Raw genomic sequence first — 27,235 nt, 5'->3', positions numbered from 1 at the left:
GAGGAGGAAGCAGGCTCCCCGCTGAGCAGAGAGCTCATATTTCCTGGGATCATGACCTGAGCCGAAGGCAGTGGCTTAACCCACTGAGCCACCCAGGTGCCCCTACACTTTTTTTTTTAAAGGTTTTATTTATTCAAGTAATCTCTACACCTGACATGGGGCTTGAACTCAAGAGATTGAGATCTGAGATCAAGAGTTGCACTCTCCTCCAAGCCAGCCAGGTGCCCCAGAAGTACACTACTTAAAAACAAAACAAAAAAACCCACTAAGTATGCTTCCTAAGGAAGTCTTTTTGGGGGGTGGAGGGCCAGAACCAGATAAGGCAAAGATACCTCATATTTCAGGATTCCAGAGTCAATATTTGCAAAATATTAGGGGGAAAAGTAAAAGCTTGCAATCAATATATCCTTGCAGGAAGAGCTTTTCCTACTCTGTTGGGTAAGAGAAAATTAAGAGTGAGAAAAAGAAAAAGATATATGGGGTGAGCAGTTACAAGCCTATAGAGAAGATAGTATGCTGAAGTCCCCTGATTTCCAGTAAGGGCCACACATGGGAGGAAGCTCAGCACTAGAATTCGTATATTCTGAAATCTAGTTCTGGTTGGACTCTTGCCCCGAGAGCAGGTATCAAGCAAGTGATGATGACTTGTTGTCCTTTTTTGTAGGCATTACAGTGTTTTGTTCATGTCGCCTTAAAGGTAAAGGTTCATTTGTTTAGTTATCAACTCAACATTTGCTGAGCACTGTGCATGTTCCAGGCACTGAGTCGGACATTAGAGAGACACAGAAAAAGTCAGAATGTCTGAGTTAGGAGATCATAGATCATACATGGAAGGCTGCAAGTGCTCTGAGGAGTCTCTCCTTTTCTAAGTGCTAAGGAAACGGAGGAGGATATGCCTTGGTGGTGACATTTGAATTAAGCCTTCTCTAAGGCTTAATTCAAAGGATGAGGAGGTTCCTAGGCAAAGAAGGTTATATTCTATGTTCCTAGGCAAAGAAGGATCAGTGAAGCAAAGGCATGGAAACTTGAAGTAGGGACAAGAATCTGGTGTGTTCCAATAGTGATGAACGGTAGGGCAAGTGACTTGAATTTAGTGTAGTCAATATACTAATTAATTGATTAACTATTACAATGGCTCCCATATACTGCATGCATATATGCATAAGATACTATATTGTGTTTTTACTGATAGGTCTTCGTAAGCAATGTAGGAAGTATGGCCCTTACTACAGTGAAGGAGAAAAGGAGATGAAACTTGATAGGGCAAAGGACTAAGGAATTCTGCCAGAGGTTGTGCTTATTTGGGCAATAACTTTAAAGGGAGTTATGCTTGGGGGTCCCGGAAGCCAACCTTACCTACTACGGTGAGCTCCAGACTAAAGGAATTCTGTCCGGTTTTGTTGGTAGCAATGCATGTATAGGTCCCTGCATCATGTTGAGTGAGGGGGTCAATGAGCAGAGAGTGGACTCCAGTCTCTCTGACCAACATCTTGTGGGAGGCGTCTGGTAGCACCGGTTGGCCATTGAGCAGCCACGTCAGCTCTGGGGGCGGTAAGCCACTCACCTAATAAATAACAGGACAGCTGAGGCAAATGACAGACTGATGACAAGCAGATTTATTTGGTGGCTGAATTCTTCATCCTTGTCTGGCACCAAGTAGTGAGAAAAAACATGGGATGGAGAGAAACCTCTCTGTAGGGGCATCAGGACAAGAGGGGCTGGGTGAGTGGCCGTATTAATTTAAATCGTATAGTAGTTTGACCCCAAATTCAGGGGATGATTATATTTTAGATTAGAATAAGTAAAAAATAAAAACTAAATGGATAGATAAAATAGGTCTGCAGAGTCAGTTTCACAGACGATATGTTGCTCACATACCTGAGAATCAGCGAGAGGCAGCCAAGGAAAGGACAGACATTAGAGTTCTCAGACCTTTCTCTGTGTTACAATCACTTGGGGAGCATTTGAAAATGCCAATGTCCACTTACTCTCTTAAGTCAGAATCTCTAGAAATGGGACCGGGCTGGGAATCTTTCAGGGGTTAGGGTGGAAGAAGTAACAATCAATCCCAAATATTATTTAGGCAGCCATTGGCAGAGTAAGAACCACCTGTACGAATGATTAACCTCAAGCCTTTACCACTTAGCATCTAAAAATTCCATAGCATTCTGAATCATTGTCTGGAGGGCAAGAGGTGACCTAAGTTTCTCTTCATACTGAGGGATATCCACGCTGCTCCGCTGAACAGTTTCTGGCTGAAGAATTAGAATGCAGAATAGCTAAAGCTGCTGGATGTTGGTTCGTATGAGAAACCAACTTCTGTTTTCATAAACCACCTCAGAGCCATCTTTTCCGGACTATAATTTTTTCAAAGCCTATATGTCACAGACACTCACTTCAAGGATGCAAAAATCACACTTTTGGCTTTATAGTAATGAAGACTTTCCCAGCACTACATGGAAAATGTCTGAATTACATCAGTTCCTTGGTTGTCTTTTACAAATGCAGGGTCAACTTGATACAACACCAATGTAATTTTATTAAGGTATAAAGACTTAAAATTTTCATTAAAATTTTTTTTTGTCTGGGATTAAATGTAATGAAAAAGCTTTGTGAGAGAAGAAGTGATCTCTTTCGCTTCCCCAGTCCCTCTTTCTCTAAACAAAACATAAAACAAATACAAAAAAATAAGTCAAACAAATGCAAAATGTGAACAGATCTGGAACCAAGGAGGAGGACTAGAGTCTACCTTACAGTCCAGACGACAGAGGCGCCCCTCGTGAGCTACCATATCCCCAGGAGCCTGAAGGAAATGTGGTCGGAAAAAGCGTTCCTGTAGGGGCTCTTTGTCTCTCTCTTGTGCTCGGGACCTTCCTCTACAAAAACAAGCAAGGTCAGGCATTAAGCACAGAAACCAATCTATAAACCTATAACAGCAAGCATTTACGCATGGCAATAGACTCTGGAGAACAGGTATTTTGGGGGTGGGGTAGGGAAGGAGGCTGCTGGACTGTAAACAAATGATAAAATAATAAATAATGGTGTGAAGCTTATGTAAAAAGCAAGGTGGTAAGCATCTCATACCCTGTAGGATTATCTTATGAGATCTGTAATTAAATAAACAGGCTTTAGCTTCTTTCTCTCTGAAGTCATTCTGGGTTAAGTGGCTCAGCTCCCCTTGCCTGGGCTTTGACCAGTTGTTCAAAAGTTTCAAAATAAACAAATAAATCAGTATTCAAGTCGAATCTCAAATGAGAGCCAACAGACAAGTCCTGTTTATTACCCAGAACAAGGCAGCTGCAATCCCTGTGTCTCTGAGTAATAAAATTTAACCTGGCTATAAATTATGGCAGACTATTAAAGATGATCAGGAACTTAAACTGGTTAAGACTGACCAACAGTAACAGCTGTTCTTGAAGGGGGGAAAAAAAATGAAGAAGAAGGTATAGTTGCAGCGGTGATGAAATACTGTATCTGAAACATGGGTCACTATTTTTGCTCCTTTGGTAAGTCAAATATAATTCACCCATGTCAGCAACTATGGAATGCTTTGCTAAGACTTTGTGGCACCATCAGACTCAAGAGGAAGCCAGGCTCTAAATTCTTAGTGGTTAGTAAAATCAGAGAGAGAGAAAGCCAATTGCTGTGTTAGAGTCAATTGTCATAGTAGGGACAATAGCAACAAAAATATTCAATCTATAGACATAACCATTAACAGTTTTTTTTTTTAAAGAAAATATGGTAATTTAATTCAAAGACTCTGGTTTATAAATTATTTGCACAGTGCTACAGATGGTCACAAATTTTAAGCCATCAAGGGTGTGTGACAGACCTGTGGGTCCCAAAGTTAATGTGCTTATAAGTCACATAGGGATCTTATTAAAATGTAGTTTCTGATTCAGTAGGTCTGGGGGGTGGTGCTTGGGATTCCACATTTGTAACAATCTCCTAAGGGATGCTGATGCTGCAGGTACAGGACTACATTTTAAGTAACAATTTGTAGACCCAACACTTTGATGCTCATTGTGGTAGGTGGGTGCTTGGGAGGGGCTTGAGAAGGGAGATTCTTACTGTCTTTACCTGTGAGACTGACCAGCAGATGTTAGTCGACTGCGAATGGGCAAACTTTGTACCATCAAGTGGCCAGAACAGCTGATTCGTCCCTGAAACAAAAATGAATTTAAAATAAGAGAATTCCCCATTTTTTTTTCAATTTATATAAATTTTTCTGGACTGGAACCCTTTTGAAACTTTTGGCCAACGATTATGAACAAGAAAACTTGAGGGTGAGGGATGAAAACAATAAAATATGACTCCTTAAATCACTGTTAATAGTCCAGGGGAGAGGGGCTCAGAGGGTTAAGTCTCTGCCTTCAGCTCTGGTCATGGTCCCAGGGTCCTGGGATCGAGTCCTGCATTGGTCTCTCTGCTCAGCAGGGAGCCTACTTCTCCCTCTCTCTCTGTTACTGCTCTGCCTACTTGTGATCTCTCTTTCTGTCAAATAAATAAATAAAATATTTAAAAAAAATAGTCCAGGGAAAAAATTCAAAGAACATTGTGATGACTTTTATTTTGAGCTGAGAAATGAATGGAACACAAATGTAAAAAAATTCAAATTCTTGTCCATGAACATTATCTGCAGCCACATGCAGAGACTATGGCCAAGTATTTTATACTTTTCTTAATAGAGATTTATCCTCAAGACTAACATTTTATTTTATTTTTTTAAAAAGATTTTATATCTTTATTTGACACAGAGAGAGAGAGATCACAAATAAGCAGAGAGACAGGCAGAGAGAGAGGGGGAAGCAGGCTCCCCGCTGAGCAGAGAGCCTGATGCAGGGCTCGATTCCAGGACCCTGAGATCATGACCTCAGCCAAAGGCAGAGGCTTAAACCACTGAGCCACCCAGGTGTCCCTAAACTAACAGTTTAATAAGGAGAGTGGGTGAATAGAAATTATAGCTCTACACTTTGTATTCTAGTAGTAGCTGAAGATATTTATTCTGTCATATCTTTTAGAGGAATTTTAAGTCTTGATCCTAAATCACATTAAGAAAAGAAAAGTGAAAAAAAATTAAAAAAAAATAAAAAAGAAAAGTGAGAGATTATGGCTTTCTAACTTTTACAAAAAAAAAAAATCATTCTTTAATAGAATGATTTATAGACTCTTTAAGAGAGTCAATGAGTTGATAAATAAAAGATTTAGCCCAGTACATCTGGGACATAGTGAACAGATATTTCTAATGTCCTTTGACAAAGGCCCAAGACTTGAGTGACCCATCCATGGCTAACTGGTCTTTTAAGCTGTGCTCTAGTTACACACAATCACAATGCTCCTCATTCATTTTCCTCAGCAATCCTTAGTAACTGGCACTTCTCAAGGTCTCATTCACAATGACATCAAGTGCTCCTTCCTCAGTGCAGCACAGCGCAGAACCCTGCTTCTCCACCTGGGGGTTGGCAGCCATGATAGTGTAGTTGCCATCATCATCACCGGTGGTGGAGTCGATGTGCAGAGAGCACGTCCCATCTCCTTCTCGCCTCATTTTGCAGTGCTCATTTCTCTTTGAAATCTGCTTCCCATCTTTGAACCAGTAAACCTGCAATAAAAGATAATCGAGAACATACACTGTTCTGCACATCTTTTGAGGATAATGAAGCAGGGAGAAGGGTGAGGCAATGGCGTCTCTGTAAGAGCCCCATCCCTTATAAAGCACATTGAAAAAAATATTTTTAAAAATGTCTGTGTAATAGGCTCCTGCACTTATACATATACAATACTTAAGTTAAAAATGCTGTATGATTTAAGATTGAGATAAAGCTTTTGACTCTTTCTATTGTACTTCATAATTACTTAAAAAGTCACCCCAAGGAATAGACATGTCTTCATAAACAAAATGATGAAAACCAGGAGCATGAACGTCCTCCCCCCTATATAGATAGGATAGCTTTTATCCTATCTAAAAGCTCAAGTCTTCTGCAGTCACAGATCTCCAGGTCTACAATAGCTTACTCTACCTGAAAGGATAGTATGGTTTTTTTATACCAAGTGGAAGGAGGCCAGGACTCACTGGCTAAATTTCTCGTCTGGCAAACATTTAAATAAATAATTTTTCATGTTGAGTTCTGCATGTATCAAGGAGATCTCTCAAAGGCAGGGGGTTAGAGTACTGGCTGCAGCTGTTCTCCTCCACATTTCCTAGTTACCTAACCATACATGATAACACCATGCTAATGTCTGTGCAAGTAGAGCAGAGAGATCCCCTACCACAGCCGTACCGGTGTAAATCCTTCCTTCAGCTGACTGCCAAAAAAATCTGGTGACTCATAAGATTTTTCTGCAGTCAGTGATAATGATACGACATTTTCAGCATTTACCAACCTGACAGTAATGATACAAATATAGCTACTTTGTGCAACAACAGGTCCTTTGTGGGTATTCAGTAAGTGTTAAATAAAAAGAAAAATATCAATTTAGTGAGTTTGGTGGTTGAGAGAATCAATAGCCCAAAGTGGAGGATTATGACTAAGTAGCTTATTTTAAACTTTTATTTAAATTCTAACTTACCCATAAGTCTGATTTATTTTGGGTCTAATTATTTAACGATCTTATCCTTGACTGTCTCATTTTAGTGAAATTATCTGGGCTTTGTTAGTTTTTCTGGTAGTGGTTTTTATTCCCTCTGTAGATACTTCTTAGAATCTGGTAAGACTTTCTGGAAGGCACTGTCTGCGGTTCTGTGCTGGTTGGCCCACCAGCTGGTCAACTTCTCTTACCTTTGGAACAGGTATTCCAACAATTTTGCAGGTAAATGTCACTGGAGAGCCTTCTGTAACCCGGAAATGCTTGAGTCTTTTGTCAAAGATGGGAGCAATACACTTGCCCGTGGGGATCTCATCATGTTGGATTTCATCATCTGATTCATCAACAGGGGTACGTTCCAAGCGAAACTCTATTTCATTCATCAGCCTCTGCTCAAAGCTTGAAATTTTGTACTCCTGTCAAGATGGAAAACATGTTTCAGTTTCAATTCTAGGGGTGAGAAAGAAGGTGTCTATCAGTATAATTTGAGGATGGAACTTTTTAGATTCAGATGGTAAATATATATCATGGAAACCCAATAAACCAGGCATGTTCCATTTCCAATTCCTCACCACAGAGCACTAAAGGAGATGCCAGTGTCTGTACTATAATCCCAAACTGCCTTAGTGAGTCCTGATTCCTCACCTTGAGTATGGAGCCCCAGTAGCATCCTGTAGAGAAATGAAGATGGAATGTAATTTCCATTACTACTACTAATGTCCATTTCAATATGTAGAACTTCCTATCTGGTAATATGGCAGGATAGTTTATCCTGAATTGCATTCGGAGACATGCCTGCATCACCAGCTTCCTGTCTCTACTGGACACTCCCATCTGCATACTTGGTGAAACCTGTCTTGAATAAATCTCCCTTGACTCCATATGCATCTCTCTACTCTCACCACAACAAAACCAGTTGAAATAATTTTGTATTTTTACAGGATCATTTGCTTGTCACCCAGTCTTTCACTAATGCACTCCAATTAAGCTTGTGTTCTCACTGTTCCACTGAGATTACTATTGTCAGGGTCTCCAAATTCACCAAATCCAGTTGTCACTTATCTGTTCTTACCTTACCTGATCTCTCAAGGATGACTGCTTTCTCTTTCTTGAAATATTTTCTTCTGTTTGCTTTCATGACACCTTATTGGTTTTCCTTCTTTTTCTTTTGTTGTTCCTTATCAGTCTCCCTTGCTAGTTCCTAGACCTAGGTAGGTGGTCTCATCATATCTCATTTCTGTATGCTGATGAGTCCAAATTCATATCTTCCAGCCTGATCTTTCCACAAAATTCATATACCTGATGATCTGTTGTACATCATAAGAGTCATATACCCAGCGACTGACTCTATATCATGGCTTGGGCACCCAAGGGGCATCTCAAACTTAGCATACTTGATTTCTGTCTCCCAGAGATGCTTCTACCCTACTCTTGCCCCCATCTCTGGAAATGGTGCCATGACTCATCTACTTGGTTAAATAGTTAAGCCAGTGTTTCTTGCACTATCTTTGGTGAAAACCAGATTTTAAAAGATTAACATATAATGTATTATTTGTTTCAGGGGTACAGGTCTGTGATTCATCAGTCTTACACAATTCCTAGCACTCACCATAGCACAAACCCTCCCCAATGTCCATCACCCAGCCACCCCATCCTTCCCACCCTCTCCCCTCTAGCAACTCTCAGCTTGTTTCCTGAGATTAAAAGTCTCTTATGGTTTGTCTCCCTCCCTGGTTTTGTCTTATTTCATTTTTTCCCTCCCTTTTCCTGTGATCTTCTGTCTTGTTTCTCAAATTCCTTGTATCAGTGGGATCATATGATAATTGTCTTTCTCTGATTGACTTATTTCTCTTAGCATAATGCCCTCTAATTCCATCCACATTGTTGCAAGTGGCAAGATTTTGGGGTTTTGATGGCTGTGTAATATTCCATTTGAAAACCAGGTTTAAAAAATGTCCAATGCGTAATTTTATAAAGTGAAATAAAAATGAACGAGTAGCAAAATGAAATTTATAAGACATGAAAAATTATTATATTCATAGGCATAAAGTTTTTCTGTCAAATTGCTATAAAAATTTCTTAATGGTTACTCTCAGTTTCTGTGCTTATGCCAAGGTGGAGACATGATAGCCTTCAGATTGCCACACATCCTCAGACCACACTTGGAGTTACCAAGTTAAACCCTAAATCTAGGACTTATCCTGAATTCCAGTCACTCCCTCTCCCTGTTGAATTCTATCAAGATTATATGTCACCTCCCAAAGCAGTCTTCCCAGTCCACTTCATGTAAATGAACTCCCCATTCTAATACTCTCCATAGTACTGGTTGCTATCCAGTATATTTCTTGTTTGTTTATTGATTGAGTGATTGAATATCTCTCTAAGGATTAGAATGTTAGCTCCACAAGAACAGAATTTTGTTTATCTTGCTTCTCACTGTTATCAACAGCACCTGGAATATGTCTGTTTCATGTCAGGAGCTGAATGAGTATCTGAATAATGAGCAAAGACAGGGATGACATGGGGGCAATCCCTTGTTCCAACTGCATCTCTGAGGACTCCAGAGCCCTGGCTCTGGGCTGAGGGTAAGACCTTCTGTAAGCGTGTGACTCTAGTTAACCACAATTTCATAATTTAGGTGAGCTCCATGGAGATGGCATTAGGATGTTCCTGAAATAAAATTTGGAAGCACATGACTGATATACATCTGCCCCCAGTCTTAGGCAGAGTGATTGAGTTTAAGACTCATAAGCTGTATTCTCAAGTTATCAAGTCACATTACTCTTGTCCCTTAGTTATTGTCTTATACATATTATCACCTAAATTTGTGTAGAATTGGAGCTTATGAAACACAGAAATACAGAAATCAGAGGTTCCTTGGTTTCAATTTCTTGAAACCAATTTTAAATCCTCCTCTTTTGGCCACATCTCACACTGGGTAAGCAAAATAAATCCACAGCTCTTTCATGGTAGAGAAAGTGATTAATCTCAAGTTAGTTTATTAATTTTTAATCAGATAATTCAAACCAGCTAAAGCAAAAAATTGTTCACGTCTATTAATTTGAAACCTAGTTTAAAAGTATTAAGACTATTTTCTACATTATAAGAGTTTTTAAGGGACGCCTGGGTGGCTCAGTTGGTTAAGCAGCTGCCTTCGGCTCAGGTCATGATCCCAGCGTCCTGGGATCGAGTCCCACATCGGGCTCCTTGCTCAGCAGGGAGCCTGCTTCTCCCTCTGCCTCTGCCTGCCATTCTGTCTGCCTGTGCTCGCTCTCTCCCTCTCTCTCTCTGATAAATAAACAAAATCTTAAAAAAAAAATAAATAAGAGTTTTTAAAAAGTTAACCATGAAAGCTTTCAACTTTCTACCTATTAGGTTGAATAATATGAAACTGATATTTTTGTAGGTCAAAAGTGTAGAATTTCATAGATTCAATCTAATACTTCACAATGACTATATTTTCCATAAAGACAATAAATGTTCTGCCAAATTTGAAATATTTCTTAGTTTTCCAGTTTAAAATCACATGAAGAATATGTATTTCTTCTTTCTTAAATTGCATTTATGATTCTGAATATATATTATTTTTCTTTTTAACACATTTGTTTATTTTCTGAGATATTTAGGAGTAAAATCAATGAGCCATTTTATTCCCTTACCATATGAGGTAGGTATTAAATAGAAGTTTTATTATTTTAAAAACTACATCCAAACAGAATAATTCACATAATTTTCAAACCTCATACACAGATCCTAGGGTTCAGGAGACAGCAGTTTTTGTGAGGGTGACAGGAGGTCTTAGCCTTTTACAGCTTCTCATCTTGTTTCATTTAAGGCCCCAAACTCCTAGTCATTCTATACCAACTCTAGCCATTGTTTTAATGGAGTCCTTGCTCTAAATTAAGTAGTCTTTCCTCATGCTTTTCTTATCACCTGACCTGTAAAGGATCGTAGCTTCCTGGTTAAATACATTGTCAGAATTATTATAGGGAGAGATAAATTCCTGGAATTCTATTTTGAAAGTATCAAGTAATTTTCCCAAAGAAGTGTTTCGTACATAGTTCTAAGTTATGATTACTCCCAACCTTCAGGAACACAGTGGGTGATATATATGAGACAATTCACATTGTCTCCGTGTACTCCAAACTTGATTTTACCAACTTGGGGTCTGATTTTACAGAATTTATAAATGTTTGAATTGATTTGATCCAAGGAACTACAGAAGCAATATGATGAAAATATGCACACTTTGTTTCACTATGAATGTATGCATGTTGGTTATATATTTACTATTTTATCAGTATGACTAATTGGGAGATGATAGAAACAGAACATTCAATGAGTTATTTAAAAAATACTACTGATAAGTATGTACTGAGGATATGGTTGCAACCAGATCTTAATTGGAAGGTTTTTTTAAATTTAAAGATTTTATTTATTTATTATTTGACACATACACAGAGAGAGAACAAAGTAGACAGAGTGGCAGGCAGAGGGAGAGGGAGAGGGAGAAGCAGGCTTCCCACTGAGCAAGGAGCCCTATGTGGGGCTCGATCCCAGGACCCTGGGATCATGACCCGAGACAAAGGCAGATGTCCAACCAACTGAGCCACCCAGGTACCTCTTAACTGGAAGTTTTTATGGAAGCCCAAGATGGGCTAGGTAACAGAAAACAAGTGAGCTGACAGATTAACTATTCTTCAGAAATTTTAAAGCAGTTGCTTACAGACAGGGTAGACCATTTAAAGTCCCCACCTCTGCCAGAGAAACAAAGGATTCAGAGGGGAAACAATCCAGTGAGAGGACTTTGGAGAGAGTTACTGTATCTCTGCATCTCCTACCTCCCCCTCTAACCCAAGAGTACCTGCCTTCACTTCAAGCTCAGTGAGGAAGATTAAATGGGCCCATTAGGAGCTACAAACAAGATGGTGAAGGAGTAGGAGACCTAACTACCCTCGGGTCCCAGGAGTTCAGCTAGGTAGTTATCAAACCACTCTGAACACCTACAAACTCAACAGAGGTCAAAGAGAAGAAGAGCAGCAATTCTAGGAACAGAAAAGTGAACACTTTCTGGAAGGTAGGATGTGTGGAGAAGTGAATCTGAAGCGATATACTTACTGTATATAGACCGTGGGGAGGGGGGTTGGCTTGTGGCAAGTGATAGAGCTTTTTTGGAAAGCTCAAAATTGGAAATTTAGAAGTTTGTTCCACTGAGGGACATTACTCCAGAGGCTAAGCAGGGGGTGGAGCCCTTGCAGGGACAGTGTGGTCTCAGGATCTGTGGTGTCACAAAAAGACCAGGGGTGCTTGAGTGCGGCAAAGCTGCCAGGCATCAGGTGGGGAAGCCAGCTGCAGAGGTGGAGCTGTGGAGTGGGCTTTTAGCTTGGGGTTACCTTAAACCATGATCTCAGGCACAGCTGGGCCACTGCTCTTCAAACAGGGACCCCACAAGTGACAGATCCTGGGAGACCCCCTTCTTCTTCCTCTGGGAGGAGCAGCACAGGAGCACACTGCAGGAATCTGCTGGGTTTGGAGACTCCAAGTGGGGCCGTGCACCAGAGATAAAAATGCTCGGTCACAGGCTGGGTGAGCACGGAGTGAGGCTAGAGACCAGGGAGATGGGAGTGATTGACTGCTTTTCTCTGAGGGCGCACTGAGGAGTGGGGCCCTGAGTTCTCAAATCCTATGGGGCTGGAGATTGGGAGGCCACGATTTTCATTATTGTCCTCCAAAGCTCTACAGAAAGTGTTCAGGGAACAAAAGCTACCAAGAGCAAAACTTCCCCCAGAAGATTAGCAAGAACATCCAGCCAAGACCAAGTTCACTAATAAATGAGAACTGTGGAACTCCAGAGCTAGGGGAAAGCAACACATAGAATTCATGGCTCTTTTCCTATGATTTTTAGTTTTTCAAAGTTAAATTTTTTTAAAATTTTATTTTTTCTTATTCTATTTTCTCTTAATTTTTACTCTTTTCTATTTTACCATTTTTAATTATCTTATCTTGTCAATACCTTTTTAAAAAAATCTTTTAAAATTTTCATTGTTATAGTCATATTCCATCCCTTTATTGTATTTAACCTTATTTTTTGTATACATATAGGTTTTTCTTTCTTTAAAATTTTGGGATACGCTTTCTTCTAACAGATCAAAATTTACCCTAAATCTAGCACATGGCTTTGTTCTAGTTTCCAGTCTGATCACATTCTTTCCTCTTTTTCTTTTCTTTTCCAACTAACTTCTTATCTTATAAATTCCTTTTTTAGAATATTTTTAAATTTTCATTTTTACAGACATATGCCATTCCTTCATCATGTTTACCCTTATTTTTATATATATGTAAGCTTTTCTTTCTTTAAACATTTGAAAGGCAGTTTCTTCTAACAGATCAAAATACACCCAAAATCAAGTATGTGGCTCTGTTCTAGTCATCAATCTAATATATATGTGTGTATATATATAAATACATACACATATATATATATACATGTATATATATGTATATATTTCTCCCCCTCTTTCTTCTCCCTCCCAGTTTCAGGTCTCTTCCAATTTGGTTAGTATATATTTTTCTGGGGTTATTGCTACCCTTTTCGTATGTTGTTCTTTCATTCATCTATTCTTATCTGGATAAAATGACAAGGTGGAAAAACTTACCACAAAAAAAAAAAAAAAAAAGAACAAGAAGCAGTACCAATGGCAAGGACCTAATCAATATGGACATTAGTAAGGTGTCAGAACTAGAGTTCAGAATGACAATTATCAAGGTGCTAGCTGGGCTTGAAAAAAGCATGGAAGATACAAGAGAATCCCTTTCTGGAGAAATAAAAGAACTAAAATCTAACCAAATAGAAATCAAAAAAGCTATTAATGAGATGCCATAAAAACAGAAGCTCTTACTGCCAGGATAAATGAGAAAGAAGAGAGAATTAGTTTTATAGAAGACCAAATGATGGAGAATAAAGAAGCTGAGAAAAAGAGAGATAAATAACTACTGGACCACGAAGGGAGAATTTGAGAGATAAGTGATACCATAAGATGAAACAATATTAGAATAATTGGGATCCCAGAAGAAAAAGAAAGAGAGAGAGGGGCAGAAGGTATATTGGAGTGACTTATAGCAGAGAATTTCCCTAACTTGGTGAAGGAAATATGCATCAAAATCCAGGAGACACAGAGAACCCCCCTCAAAACCAATAAAAAAGGTCCACACCCCATCCTCTAATAGTAAAACTGACAAGTCTTAGTGACAAAGAGAAAAACCTGAAAGCAGCTTGGGATAAGAGGTCTGTAACATAAAACAGTAGAAATATTAGATTGGCAGCAGACTTATCCACAGAGACCTGGCAGGCCAGAAAGAACTGGTGTGATATATTCAGAGACTAAACGAGGAAAATATGGAGCCAAGAATACTATATCCAGCTAGGCTATCAATGAAAATAGAAGGAGAGATTAAAAAGCTTCTGGGACAAACAAAAAATTAAAAGAATTTGCAAACACCAAACCAGCCCTATGGGAAATATTGAAAGGGGTCCTCTAAGCAAAAAGAGAGCCTAAAAGTAACAGACCAGAAAGGAACAGAGACAATATACAGTGACAACCACCTTACAGACAATACAATGGCACTAAATTCCTATCTTTCAATAGTTACCCTGAATGTAAATGGGCTAAATGCCCCAATCAAAAGACACAGTGTATCAGAATGGATAAAAAAAGCAAGACTCAGGGATATGCTGTCTGCAAGAAACTCATTTTAGACCCAAAGACCTTCCAGATTTAAAGTCAGGGAGAGGAAAACAATTTACCATGCTAATGGACATCAAAAGAAAGCTGAGGTGGCAATCCTTATATCAGACAAATTAGATTTTAAGCCAAAGACTATAATAAGAAATGCAAAAGGACACTATGTCATACTTAAAGGGTCAGTCCAACAAGAAGATCTAGGAATTTTAAATATCTATGCTTCTAACATGAGAGCAGCCAATTATATAAACCAACTAATAACAAAATCAAAGAAACACATCAATAATAATACAATAATTGTAGGGGACTTTAACACCCCCCTCACTGAAATGGACAGATCATCTAAGCAAAAGACCAATAAGGAAATAAAAACTTTAAATTACACACTGGACCAGTAACTGAATATATCACTCAGATATATTCAGAACATTCCATCCCAAAACAACATTCCATCCCAAAGAACGCATTCTTCTCCAGTGCACATGGAACATTCTCCAGAAGAGATACATCCTGGGTCACAGATCAGGTCTCAACAAGTACCAAAAGATTGGGATCATTTCCCGCATATTTTCAGACCATAATGCTTTGAAACTAGAACTCAACCTACAAGAGGAAAGTTGGAAAGAACTGAAATACATGGAGGTTAAAGAACATCCTACTAAGGAATGAATGGGTCAACCAGGAAATTAAAGAAGAATTGAAAAAATCCATGGAAACAAATGAAAATGAAAACACAACTTTTCAAAATCTTTGGGATGCAGCATAGGTGGCCCTGAGAGGAAAGGGGACCCTCCTACACTGTTGGCAGGAATGCAAGATGGTTCAGCCACTCTGGAAAACAGTATGGAGGTTCCTTAAAAAGTTGAAAATAGAGTTACCCTAAGACCCAGCAATTGCACTACTGGGTATTTACCCCAAAGATACAAATGTAGGGATCCAAAGGGCCATGTGCACCCGAATGTTTATAGCAGCAATGTCCACAATAGCCAAACTATGGAAAGAACCTAGATGCCCATCAACAGACGAATGGATAAAGAAGATGTGGTATATATGTAAAATGGAATATTACACAGCCATCAAAAAATGAAATCTTACCATTTGCAATGATGTGGATGAAACTAGAGACTATTATGCTGAGCTAAATAAGTTAATCAGAGAAAGACAATTATCATACGATCTCTCTGATATAAGGGATTTGAGAGGCACGGCTGAGGGTTGTGGGGGGATAGGGAGGAAAAAAATGAAATAAGGTGGAATCAGGAGAGAGACAGACCATAAGAGATTCTTAATCTCCAGAAACAAACTGAGGCAAGAGAGGAATAGGGTGGCTGGGTTATGGACACTGGGGAGAGTACATTCTAGTGGTGAATGCTGTGAATTGTGTAAGACTGATGACTCACCTGTACCCCGGAAGCAAATAATACATTATATGTCAATAAAATAAAAAATAAAAAATGAATGGACCCAATAGGAGAGCTTGTTTCATTTTCCACAGTGGGTTAGGTTCTGACTCTTGCCTCAAAAAGCTAGAGTGAGGAGTGAGGCAGCTTCTTGTCGGTGGGAAAGCTAAGACTACTTTGACTAGCATTCACTCCTGCATTGTGTCAGGGCAGAGGACCTGTGATGGGTCCCGTCATGCACACTTAGGCCCCATACAAGACAAAGCCACCGTGGAGTCAGCTTTCGTCTCTCCATGGCTGGGAAAGGGAGTGAGAAACAGCAGTTAGTAAAGTGGGGGAAGAGGGAGCAAAAAAGAGAGCAGCTGGCCACACTTCCCTCCCTGGTTTTAGGTTCACCACTTGTAACAGTCCCTGCGGTGTAGGGTATGGATAGGGGTGTTTGTGGGATCTTTTTTTTTTTTTTTAAAGATTTTATTTATTTATTTGACAGGCAGAGATTACAAGTAGGCTGAGAGGCAGGCAGAGAGAGAGAAGGAGGAAGCAGGCTCCCTGCCGAGCAGAGAGCCCGATGCGGGGCTCGATCCAAGGACCCTGGGATCATGACCTGAGCCGAAGGCAGAGGCTTTAACCCACTGAGCCACCCAGGCGCCCCAAGTGGGATCTTATTTTTGAATAAGGTTTGGAGTGTTGGTTACTACAAGGACTGGAAATTTTGTACTACTGGATCAAAACTGTATTTTGCAACAAAGTTACCATAAAACCTTAAATGAATTAAATGTGACCAAAACTATTTTGAGATTGCCTTATATTTGAGATTGCCAGGAGCAGGAAAAGAAATAATCCCACGGAATAAATTCAAAGGGATATCGGAAGAAAAAATTTTCTTTTAGACATATTTGTTTAAGGTACTAGGTATACAATGTTTAAACTGCAAATAAGCAACAAAATAAGAATACTGTAGATCAAGGAGTTTCCATGAAAGATTTCATAAAATATCTGGGAAATTGGAAACAGGAATGAGGAAACTATGAAGTTGTGAGCCAGGAGTATGTGGCTTGTTGCTAAAGCACTGAATCTTTACTTCTGAGCTGTTACCAAAGATGTATACCATCCCCAAAGCAGGAATCGATGTCTTTGCAACTAAGAGTTGGTTATCCCATGGATAACTACCCCGAATACACATAAATCAAGATTGTCATTCCAAGTTATGTCTGATGGGACTCAGATTTTGTAAAGAAAATTGCAAAAAAAAAAAAAAAAGCAGTACGTTTAAGTTAAATTTAGGTGCTTTCTGTACTGTTCTGCACAAAGTTTGGACTACTGATCCACTGTTGGTAGACATAGGCTTGAATTTCCAGGACTGGATTTATTTCGCATTCTCCATTTCCCCTTGCCTTAACCCGTTGTGAGTAAAAGCAGCAGTTTCTGCATTAGCTGCTTATAAGTAATGTTTGTGCTCAAAGGAGAGAATGTTTTTCTTTGTGAAGCTGACATTCAGTTAGCACCAGAGTTTTGCTTAATTTCGGTGTTTTCATCTTTTAAATCTATTGATCGAAGTGGATTATCGTCATACGGTAGTATCCACAATTAGGCATAATCAGAATCTATATAGTCAAGTTAGGTATTTTCCATAGATAAGCCACAAATCCAAAATTTTCTATTTGGTCAAAAGTTTCACTATCTAATCTGAAACTAATATAAACCCCATAGCCGTGTGCTAATTCAGCAATTATTTACTGAGTACCTATGCTGTGCCAGACACAACAGGGGTGCAGCGATGATTAAGACATCCACCAATCCGAGGTCCCAGGGAGATTGTGATTGGTGCATCCTGGTTAGGTCCACGGCAGATACATAGGGACACTTCACTATCCCAAGGTTCTACTATGCTCAAGGTAAGCAAAATAAGATTATTGGCTGTGTGGAGTTCTTATTAGAACAGGAATGGATGGCAAGACTCACAACATAGGATTTTCATAGAAGTTCATAGTAAGAGATGAAAGAGGTATGCTTTAGATAGAAGAAAAAAACTAAACAGCTTAGAGAAGATTAGAGGAACAAAAAGCATAGCAATAATCAGGTGCATATTTTTTTTCTTTTGTCATGCATGACAGTATCTGGGAACCACAGACAGTTTTAAAGAAGAATTAATTTTAAAAAGTATGTTGGGGGAAGGAACAGGAATAAAGAGATGGGAAGGTTTCCAGAGAAATGAGGTCAAGGAGGAAAGCTGAAATAAGACTGTGTGTGTGTGTGTGTGTGTGTGCGCGCGCGCGCGCACGCGCGCAAGTGTGTAGAAATTAACCGTAGCAAATATTTACTGGGTGCAGAAAATCATGTTAACTCATGTGTGAATTAAAATCATTGGTCATGCAACTATCATATGATCTCCCTGATATGAGGAAGTGGGGATGCAACGTGGGGGGTTTGGGAGGTAGGAAATGAATAAGTGAAACAAGATGGGATCGGGAGGGAGACAAACTATAAGAGACTCTTAATCTCACAAAACAAACTGAGGGTTGCTGGGGGGAGGGGGAAGGGAGAGGGGGGTGGGGTTATGGACATTGGGGAGGGTATGTGCTATGGTGAGTGCTGTGAAGTGTGTAAACCTGGCGATTCACAGACCTGTACCCCTAGGGCTAATAATACATTATATGTTAATAAAAAATTACTTAAAAACAATCATTCATCATGAAAAGTTCATTATTACATTTTGTGATCCTGGGTTCCTTTGACCTTTCAGATTCACATTACTATCCTTAAACATTTATGTTTTTCAAGCCACCGATATTCCACTGGTGGTGAATGATACCCTTCAAAATAAGATGATACAGTCTAAAATCTAGAGGCTGGACACCTCTCTTAGCTTGTCCCTAACTCAAAGAAACTTCACTGTCAGTTTAGAAAGCTAACCATTTTAATAAATATGAACATCTGAAAAGATGATACCTTTGTGTCACATAATGTTCTAAGAATCAATAAGCAAATGTTAATTGCTACTTAGAAATGTTTTATAAAATGAGTTAGAAGGTAAATGCTGAAATACTACAAAAGGGAAATGCAAAGTGGTAGATATGTCAAAGAAAACCCATTTTCTAAAACATTAACTGAGGAGTTTGCGTTCTGGGGGGGTGGGGGGAAACTATCTATAGTCAATATTCATTGTTCAAGGACCTCTGATTTATTTTCATATTCAGAATAATGGAATAAGGCTAGACCACATACATGTTCTAAGAGGTTGCTATTCTTCATTGGCTAGGAATAAAATAGGGCCAGAGAGTCCAGCTTTTGGACTTAGAAGTTTTCAAAACAAAATAAAACTAAAACAAATGCATATTGTCAGAAGAAATCATTTGCTTCCCCTTCCTATGGGTATCCTAATATAGGAATAAGAAAACTGATCATTTTGATTCCTGTGTCCCCAGTCTGCAGATATAGATGACTATCAACAGGCAAGTATTTCTGTATGATTGCTTTTCCACTTTCCCAAGCAAATTTTCTTCTTTAGGCCACAATACATTTTAGAGAGTTCTTTACAACATCTTCACTATCATCTCCCAAGGCAACAATGTGAGGCAGTATTATAATGTGGTCATCATTTTATTCCTTAAAACTTAATCAGTATCAGCATCTACCAACCTAATGCAAATTTTCCATCTTAGATCCTTAGTTTCCTGAATTGCATTTATGCAATTTATTTATGCAGCTTGGTGTTCTTACCCATGGCATAGAACTTAGTCTAGAATCAATTCTGTAAGTAAACTACCATAGCGATTCCCAGAATAATGATTCTCAGGGGAACGCTGATGCATGTCACAGATATTCAAATGAAGAGGATTGGGATGCTTTTTGAAACTACTCCTAGTCCCCACTATTGGCCCTGGAGTTAATAATGAGCTCTATCAGGTTTAGGACACTCAATTCATAGAAGTTCATGTTCACATACACTCACATTTCAGTATTTCAGGAGACAAACCCTACTTTGCCATGAACTGGGCAGGGGATTAGCATGGATCTACCTACAGAGCAACTATGAAAGTAACATCACAGGGCTTGTGTGCTAACCTGGTATTATTTTTACAGGGTTCCCAATTGCTCCCTCTCTGAGTTGCAAAAGACATCGGCTGACTACAGATCTGATTTCAGTGATATTTAGAAGGATTAACAACCACAAATGTGATGACAATATTATAGGAAAGGAAAGCTGCATCCGACAGAGCAACATTTATGGCAGCTTAAAGGTAATTGTCATAAAACTGAAAAAGGCTACACCGTTTTAGGGAACATGGGAAGTGTCTTGGGGACTAGGGCTCTAGTTCTAGTTCTACCACTGACAGTCTGACAACTGTGCCCCCTGTTTCTCGATCTAGAAGAAGGAAGGGAGAAAGAGTTGCCTTGGCATTTATGTCCCAGAAACATACCTAATTTGGTGAAATAATACATGAAAAGTACACTCAATTATAACAAGCTTAAGTGTTCTTCTTCAGTTCAAGCAGCACATTTTCAAAAGAACCTACTTAGTAAAAATTGCCCAACATATCGCACAATTGTAAAATACTGTATATCCACGACTGCACTGGAGGTGGAACCATGAAGATAGAAACAAAGGAAAACAGCATATGGGCAGGGAAATCTGGAGCCTTGTTTCCAGGGATCACTTACTCCACAATTTCCACAATATTTGGCATACAGTTTTGCCTGAAATCTTGTTATGTTTCAAAATAGATTTTTATCAGTTCCCATCTTGGGAAATTAACCAAGAGTTCTGTTATTAAAATGTAAACCTACATTTAAAAAATAACCACATGATGAAATGCAAAAATAAATGGCCCAAATAACAAAATACTCAGTCTATTTTTCTTTTATTTGATGCTCACTTATGGCTTTCCTTTTTCTCCTTCAGTGTGAGCACTTACTAGAAAACAAGGAGTTGTATGGGTTGAACCACAGGATATTGCCTATTAATGGCTATTTCACATGATTCAAGCTAACGTAAAGAGTGAGAGGAACTGGTGAACAGACCTCTAGCACATTAGATTGTAGGAGACAAATAAAGGACAATGTGGCATCCCAGCATTCCTTAAAGTCTAGATCTTCTCATATATTGCAGTATTTCAAAGATGTGATGGTATTTGCCTATACTGGGTTGAGGATTGCTGGAATGGTCAGCAAACTAGCTAGTCCTTCTCTTTCCTTAACATATTCTATTCTGTGTAAACACATATAAATAGTTAAACTGATTAACTACCACGGTAATCAAGAACTGTAGATCCATGTGGATGAGTTTCCCATATGACCCTTGGTTAATCTATGTTCTAACTTCTAAGAGTGCAGGGTCAGGCTCACTGAGGTCTGGTGACTTGACCATCCAAGGACCAAGTTAAGTGAAATGATATTTCTTATCATGAAATTCCAATAAACCATTGTGTGCAACAATCTTACCTGCTGGTTTGATCTGGCATCACTGAAATTCGTTTTTTTCCCCAAGTCTTGAATGACCGCATTCTTAGTTTCACGAATGTAATCATCATTCACCGGTTGGGGAGACTTTGTGTTTTTCTTCATTAGTCCCTGGGATGGCCTGTAAAATAAATTCACATCTGATACACCCATGAGAAACCCTTGCCAGTGTCTGAAAGCCTAGAAATCAGAGTGGCTGAACTGGCGGTCAGACAGTAGGAGTCACCAGGCACTTAGGGAGGTCAGCTTGGGTACCAAAGTTGAGCACTGCACAGAGACTCTGTGTCCGTAGAGGTGTTTTCAATATTTAAATTATTAAACCTGTAAGGTGTTCAATATCCATTTAGTGCCTCAGAGATAAGATTATCTAGAATCCACTAAATGAGAGTCCTGTCCCAGACCAAGCTATTCCCTGTATATCCTTTCTTAAGTGACATCTTTTACTCAAGAAATCTAAATGACACTTACACAGATGGTGCACTTCTGGGCAGCCCCATGGCATTGGTGGGAGGGATGGCAGGGAGAGAAGGCAAAACAGAGCTGAGGAAAGCCACTGGGTTCTGAATCCGGCTGGTGGGAGAGACAGGAGCTGGGGAAACACAGCGGGGCTGAAACTGGTTTCCACTGGAGATGGCAAACGTGAGTGGCGCTGGTGCTGGCTCTACTGGAGCTAGAGGGGGTGGCTCATTTGGGACGGAAACTCCTCCTAGAGATTTGTTTGACACGGAGGGCTGAGAAACCAAGAGGCTCTCTTTGCTCACTGTCCTCTGAATGGTTTGAGGAGTGCTGCTCAGGGTGAACACTGGCGAGCTGGAAGGGGACACAGTTGCTGCGGTGGTGTTTGGAGAGGGGAAGAAATGCTTTGGCCGGGCCAAGCTGAATGTCTGTGATGAAGGAGCCTTCACCTGCTTGCTGGGCATCATCACCGCCGGGGAAACAGTGGAGTTCAAAGCACTCATGTTGAAAGGAAACTCCTTAGGAGAGGAGGGAGATAGGTTTTGCAGCTGCTGTTGTTCCAGTAGGACTTGGTTGTGAAGCTGTTGTAGCTGACTGGAATCACTGCACAAAAGATGGGGAGAGAGAAGGGAAATCTGTCACTATCAGCCTCACCGATCAGAAAACGTCGAGACAGTCTATTTACAGTTCTATGCTGATTCAGAACACACAACCAGAGTTGTCAGAAATGAGCTGATCAATTCCTCATGAGCGGTTTCTCTTTCCTAAATCTGTTTTATTGTCGGCAAGAAGGGGAAAAGCCACCACAACGCACAACTCCAAAAGGCATCGCTCACATTGTATTCTTTGTGTGGTGACCTTGAAACACGGCAGCACAATTTTAGAATGTTTATAAATTAGAAAGAAGAAATAGAAACAACGGTCCTCTGTTGGGAATGCCCAAAGTTCTGACTGGAGCAGACTATATCTCAGCTTTGGGACAGAAAGCGGTGAGCTACGTATTGCTGTAAGGAACTGAATGCGTTGTATGCTTCATTTTGCCTCAGTTTAAAACCTTAAGAAAGCCACTGGATGTGTCTTGGTGTTTCTCATCCCCTCTTGACAACAAATGTTATAGATAAGGTGACCACATGTCTCAATACATTCTGGGCAGTCTTGGTTTATGACTGTTTTCCTGGTGCTTTTTTTACTCTCAAAAATGTCATGATTTGAATCATAGATTATATGGCCATCTTAATTAGAAACATAGCCTTAGACTTTTCTTGTTCCTAAAAGGAGAAGATCAAACAGAAAATATTTTCTTCTTTTGTATGAAACTGAATCACAGAAGCATTATATGATTTGCCTACAGTTTATTTATCTTAACAAAATGGCTAGTAATTTTTTTAAAAAGATTTATTTATTTGAGAGAGAGAGAGAGAGAGCAAGCGAGCATGGGGGGGGGGAGAGGCAGAGGGAGAAGGTAAGAGGGAGAGAAACAGACTCTACTAAGCGCAGAGCAAGCCCAATGAGGGGGTTAATCCTGTGACCCCAAGATCTCGACCTCAGCCAAAAAGAGTTGGATGCTCAACTGACTGAGCCACCCCGGTGCCCCCCAGTTATTAATTTTTTAAAAGGTTTTATTTATTTATTTGACACACACAGAGAGAGAGAGAGAGAGAGAGAGATAGCAAGAGAGGGACACAAGCTGAGGGAGTGGGAGAGAGGGAGAAGCAGGCTTTCTGCTGAGCAGGGAGCCCAAGGTGGGGCCTGATCCCAGGACCCTGGGATCCTGACCTGAGCCAAAGGTAGATACTTAAGGACTGAGCCACCCAAGTGCCCCTATTTCTTAAGAAAGAAAATGGAAAATGAAAATCTGTAAAAATCTTATGTGCATAAAGTTGTAAGGGCTGCTATTTAGAAGAATCTACTCTCAAATGAGTACCTACAGGAAGATCCACAAGGAAAACTGTGGTGTTTCAAATCTGCCATGGTTTTATGTTCTTTGGAAACATAGGTTGCTTCTGGAACATAGAAGGTGATCTGCTGAACATGAGAGCTATTAAAAATGAAATGTTCAGTATTTTCATAGCATTAGGAAAGTCAACACGAATGGTAATAAAGTTGAACCAGGAAGTTCTCCAAACCTTGATTTTTCTTAATTCTGGGAGTTTAAGACCTTTCTCCTTCCTTTCATTGACATTTCTTTTTTTTTTTTTAAGAATTTTTTTTAAATTTATTCATTTGACAGACAGAGATCACAAGTAGGTAGAGAGGCACTCAGAGAGAGAGAGAGAGAGAGAGAGAGAGAGAGAGAGGAAAGCAGGCTCCCTGCTGAGCAGAGAGCCCCATGTGGGGCTGGATCCCCGGACCCTGAGATCATGACCTGAGCCAAAGGCAGAGGCTTAACCCAGTGAGCCACCCAGGTGCTCCTCATTAACATTTCTGATTACAATATATGGAAAAGTAACTTTACAAAATAGAGCCCCGTATGTTGTCATATAGTTATATAATATGCAATCCTTCCTTGTTTGTTGATAAAAATTCTTGTTTTGACTTAAACTAAGAATTCAGAAGCATTAACCACTTGTTACAGTAACTTTCTTCTCTCTCTACTTTTTAGAAGTATATAAGCTTAGAGAATAAAGTAATATAGTTACAGATTAATTAAACCTTTTAGTTTCATCATGGATGAAAGATTCAGCAATCAAGAGAAGCAGAAATATCTTTGTTAGGTTATCCTTAGGAAAATATAAAATATATACAATTAATATTGTTTCTGTTAGTGTTAACTTTCCTAATGGTATGAAAATACAAAAATCTTTAGATTTTTTAATGGATTTCGTATTTGTCAGGTCACATTCTGTGGTTGCCATAGCCTGAAGACAATGCTGTATGGTTTTCAGGACATCTCTGTACAGAGTAGTCTACAAATTTTCGTCTTATGATTTTCCAGAATCCTTTCCTCGTGGCTACAGAAATAGAAAAAGTAGTCTATGACATGTAAGTAATCTCAGAAAGATAAGGATGATCGAAAGTGGCAGGAAGTCATTTGGTACTGATTGAGTCTTATTTTCCTTTAGTTCCCATTGAATAAAAACGAAGAACTATCTTTTTATTTTAAGTAAGATTTCCAATGGCATGTCAGCCCTTATCATTTAATGCAGTGTATCAGATTAGAGAGGGTCACAAACCTTAAACATAATGATATGTGAGATAGAGTGTTAAATTGTTTTGCTTATCTAAGATTCTGGAAAAATTCATTTGAGAATAATGTCTCTTTTTGTTGAACAAGATTGGTTTTTGTTTGTTTGTTTGTTTGTTTCTCATTTTATTAGTCTTGTTTCACAAGGGATTTAAAAGAGCAATTTGGATTCCCTTATTCATTACATCAGCTGTCAATGCTATTATTTGATGAACTTTTATTAAATCTTCTGTGTTAACTTTGCCAGGCACTATAGGAGAGATATACATGTCTGAGATAGCACAAGCTATTCAGGGCTCCAAAATCTTACTATACATACATACAACATAAATAACCACTGGTTATTTAAGAGAACACATGGAACTTACTTGTTGCTTTAATAATGAAGGTACAAAGAACAATGAAAGAATAAAGGAAGGGAAAATAAATTACAAAGGCATTCTAGCTCTAAAATCCTGAGTAACATCTCTAAAACAAAGTAACAGCCTGTCATAAATTGCTACAAGCTCAGCTGCTCTTTTCTTGTTGCCATGAAGATTTCTGAAGTTGGGTCTGTATCCAAGCTTTCTTTTATCAGCTTTCAAGCTGACACCAAGTTTTCTTTTACCCAGGCAGATTTATCAGCTCTCTTGAGTTACCTGAATATATCTTCTCCTTTGCCACAACACATAATTTAACCATGATGCTCAAGAATATGGTTTCTGCAGACAGACCGACTTAGGTCCTCATCCTGGCTCTGCTACTCATGCATTGTCTGTGTGGCTTGGGGTAGTTTCTAGACCTTTTCTGACCCTGATAGCCTCATAAGTAAAAGAGGAATAAGTACACTCTCAACATTGTTGTGAGAATTGATCAAATCACCGAAAACATGTAAGTACTCAATAACTGGTGGCTTTTTATTTTTTAGTTTGTGAACCACAAATGTCAATTTCAAGATTTGTAAGAATGAAAATTGAGAGTTTCAGAATAATAAAGATGCTTCTTTTTGTTTCTGGGGAACAAAGGAATCTCTTAGGGATTTTAGATGAAAAAGCTTAGTGACAAAAACAACAAAACAAACTTGAGATAGTGTATCAAGTCCTTTTGAAAGCTGTTTTGGCCACACAAATTTTGGGCCGTGTGTGCTGGAGCCAGTTCTCGATTGCTCTGGAGAGCAGATTGTGCACATCTCATTCCAATTCCCAGTTCAATGACCTTTCTTTAGTAGCTTGAAATAGAACATGGTGGGAGAAAATTGGCAAATGCTACAAATCAGGGCTTCCCTGTCTTTATCCGTTTTTAAAACATCTGCTAGCACATCACTAATTAGAATAACAAATTCTGAGTAAATATGTCTCTGCAATTGGCTTCTAGCTGTGGTTTTAGCAGAGGCTACCATGCTGGCTACACATTAGAATCACTCACAGAGCATAAAAGACAAGATAAAGACAAACCTCAGTGATTTAGGCACCATTGCCCAGAAAGTCCAGCAGCCCGGGAAAAGATCCAGGCCTAGTTATTATTCTTTTTAGAAGTAGGTCAGTGGTTCTTAAACTTTAGTGAGCCTCAGAAGCCTCTGGAGGGCTTATTGAAACCCAGATTTTGCCCTCCCCGCCCCCTACCCCCAGCTTCTGATTCAAGTCTGGAGTGGAGCCTGAGAATCTGCATTTTCTATCAAGCTCCCAGGGGATGCCAGCACCATGAATAACAAGGCTCAAGGTGGCTTTTGCATGCACCTGGGACTGAGAACCACTGCTCTAAAGAAACACTCGTCCCCAAAACCTAGGCTTTCCCAGTACATGCTGATTTTTGTCTGACATTTTCCCCACTTTAAATGTTAAATATTGTGTTCCCCTGGGTGTGGAGGGGTGTGTGTAGGGGGTGGGGCAGAATGATAAATTGTGGTAACCCAGACTTTCCAACTTTAGACCAGTAGTTTCCAAACTGGATGAATATTAAAATATCTGTGGAGGGATTCTGATTCAGTTGGGATAGAAGACATAAATATTTTTTAAAGGCTCTACCTTTCATTAGAGAGTGTAGCCCGATGAAGAATCACTGTTCTAGACAGCTTGAATTCAAATTGAAAATCTCAAAGTCTGAATTATCCAGGCTTTGATGATACAATGTTTAAAAATGACAGTTTTTGTTTCTGTTGCAGTTTTAAGATCTATAAGAATTATGTCTATTTTTCATGTGAGTGGCAAGTTGAGAGAATAAGCAGAAAATTGTGCCCTCAAGAAGATTATTCAGAGAGTCAATATATTGTAATGCAAAACCTAGAAGATTAAAAACAATGAGGTCAAAACCAGTAAGAAAAGGCTGTTAGAAGGGCGCCTGGATGGCTCAGTGGGTTAAGCCGCTGCCTTCGGCTCAGGTCATGATCTCAGGGTCCTGGGATCGAGCCCCGCATCGGGCTCTCTGCTCGG

At 39.4% G+C, this 27,235-nt stretch overlaps 1 protein-coding gene across 1 annotated transcript in view; it reads right to left on the bottom strand.

Moving 5' to 3' along the window:
* MYPN (myopalladin) overlaps positions 1-27,235 on the bottom strand; it is a 96,677-nt gene that overhangs the window by 6,831 nt on the left and 62,611 nt on the right. Inside the window, exons 11-17 of the mRNA XM_059395826.1 lie at positions 21,656-22,246; positions 21,170-21,308; positions 6,780-7,001; positions 5,453-5,602; positions 4,081-4,163; positions 2,750-2,876; positions 1,357-1,564 (exon numbers count right to left, since the gene is read on the bottom strand). Coding sequence (XP_059251809.1) covers positions 1,357-1,564; positions 2,750-2,876; positions 4,081-4,163; positions 5,453-5,602; positions 6,780-7,001; positions 21,170-21,308; positions 21,656-22,246 — 1,520 coding nt within the window. The remainder of the gene's footprint in view (positions 1-1,356; positions 1,565-2,749; positions 2,877-4,080; positions 4,164-5,452; positions 5,603-6,779; positions 7,002-21,169; positions 21,309-21,655; positions 22,247-27,235) is intronic.

The sequence above is a fragment of the Mustela nigripes genome, chromosome 4 (genome assembly GCF_022355385.1).
Source record: "Mustela nigripes isolate SB6536 chromosome 4, MUSNIG.SB6536, whole genome shotgun sequence".
NCBI classification, from domain to species: Eukaryota; Metazoa; Chordata; class Mammalia; order Carnivora; family Mustelidae; genus Mustela; species Mustela nigripes.
Note: the sequence above shows the minus strand (reverse complement) of the source record. Positions and strands in the feature narration are given on the sequence as shown.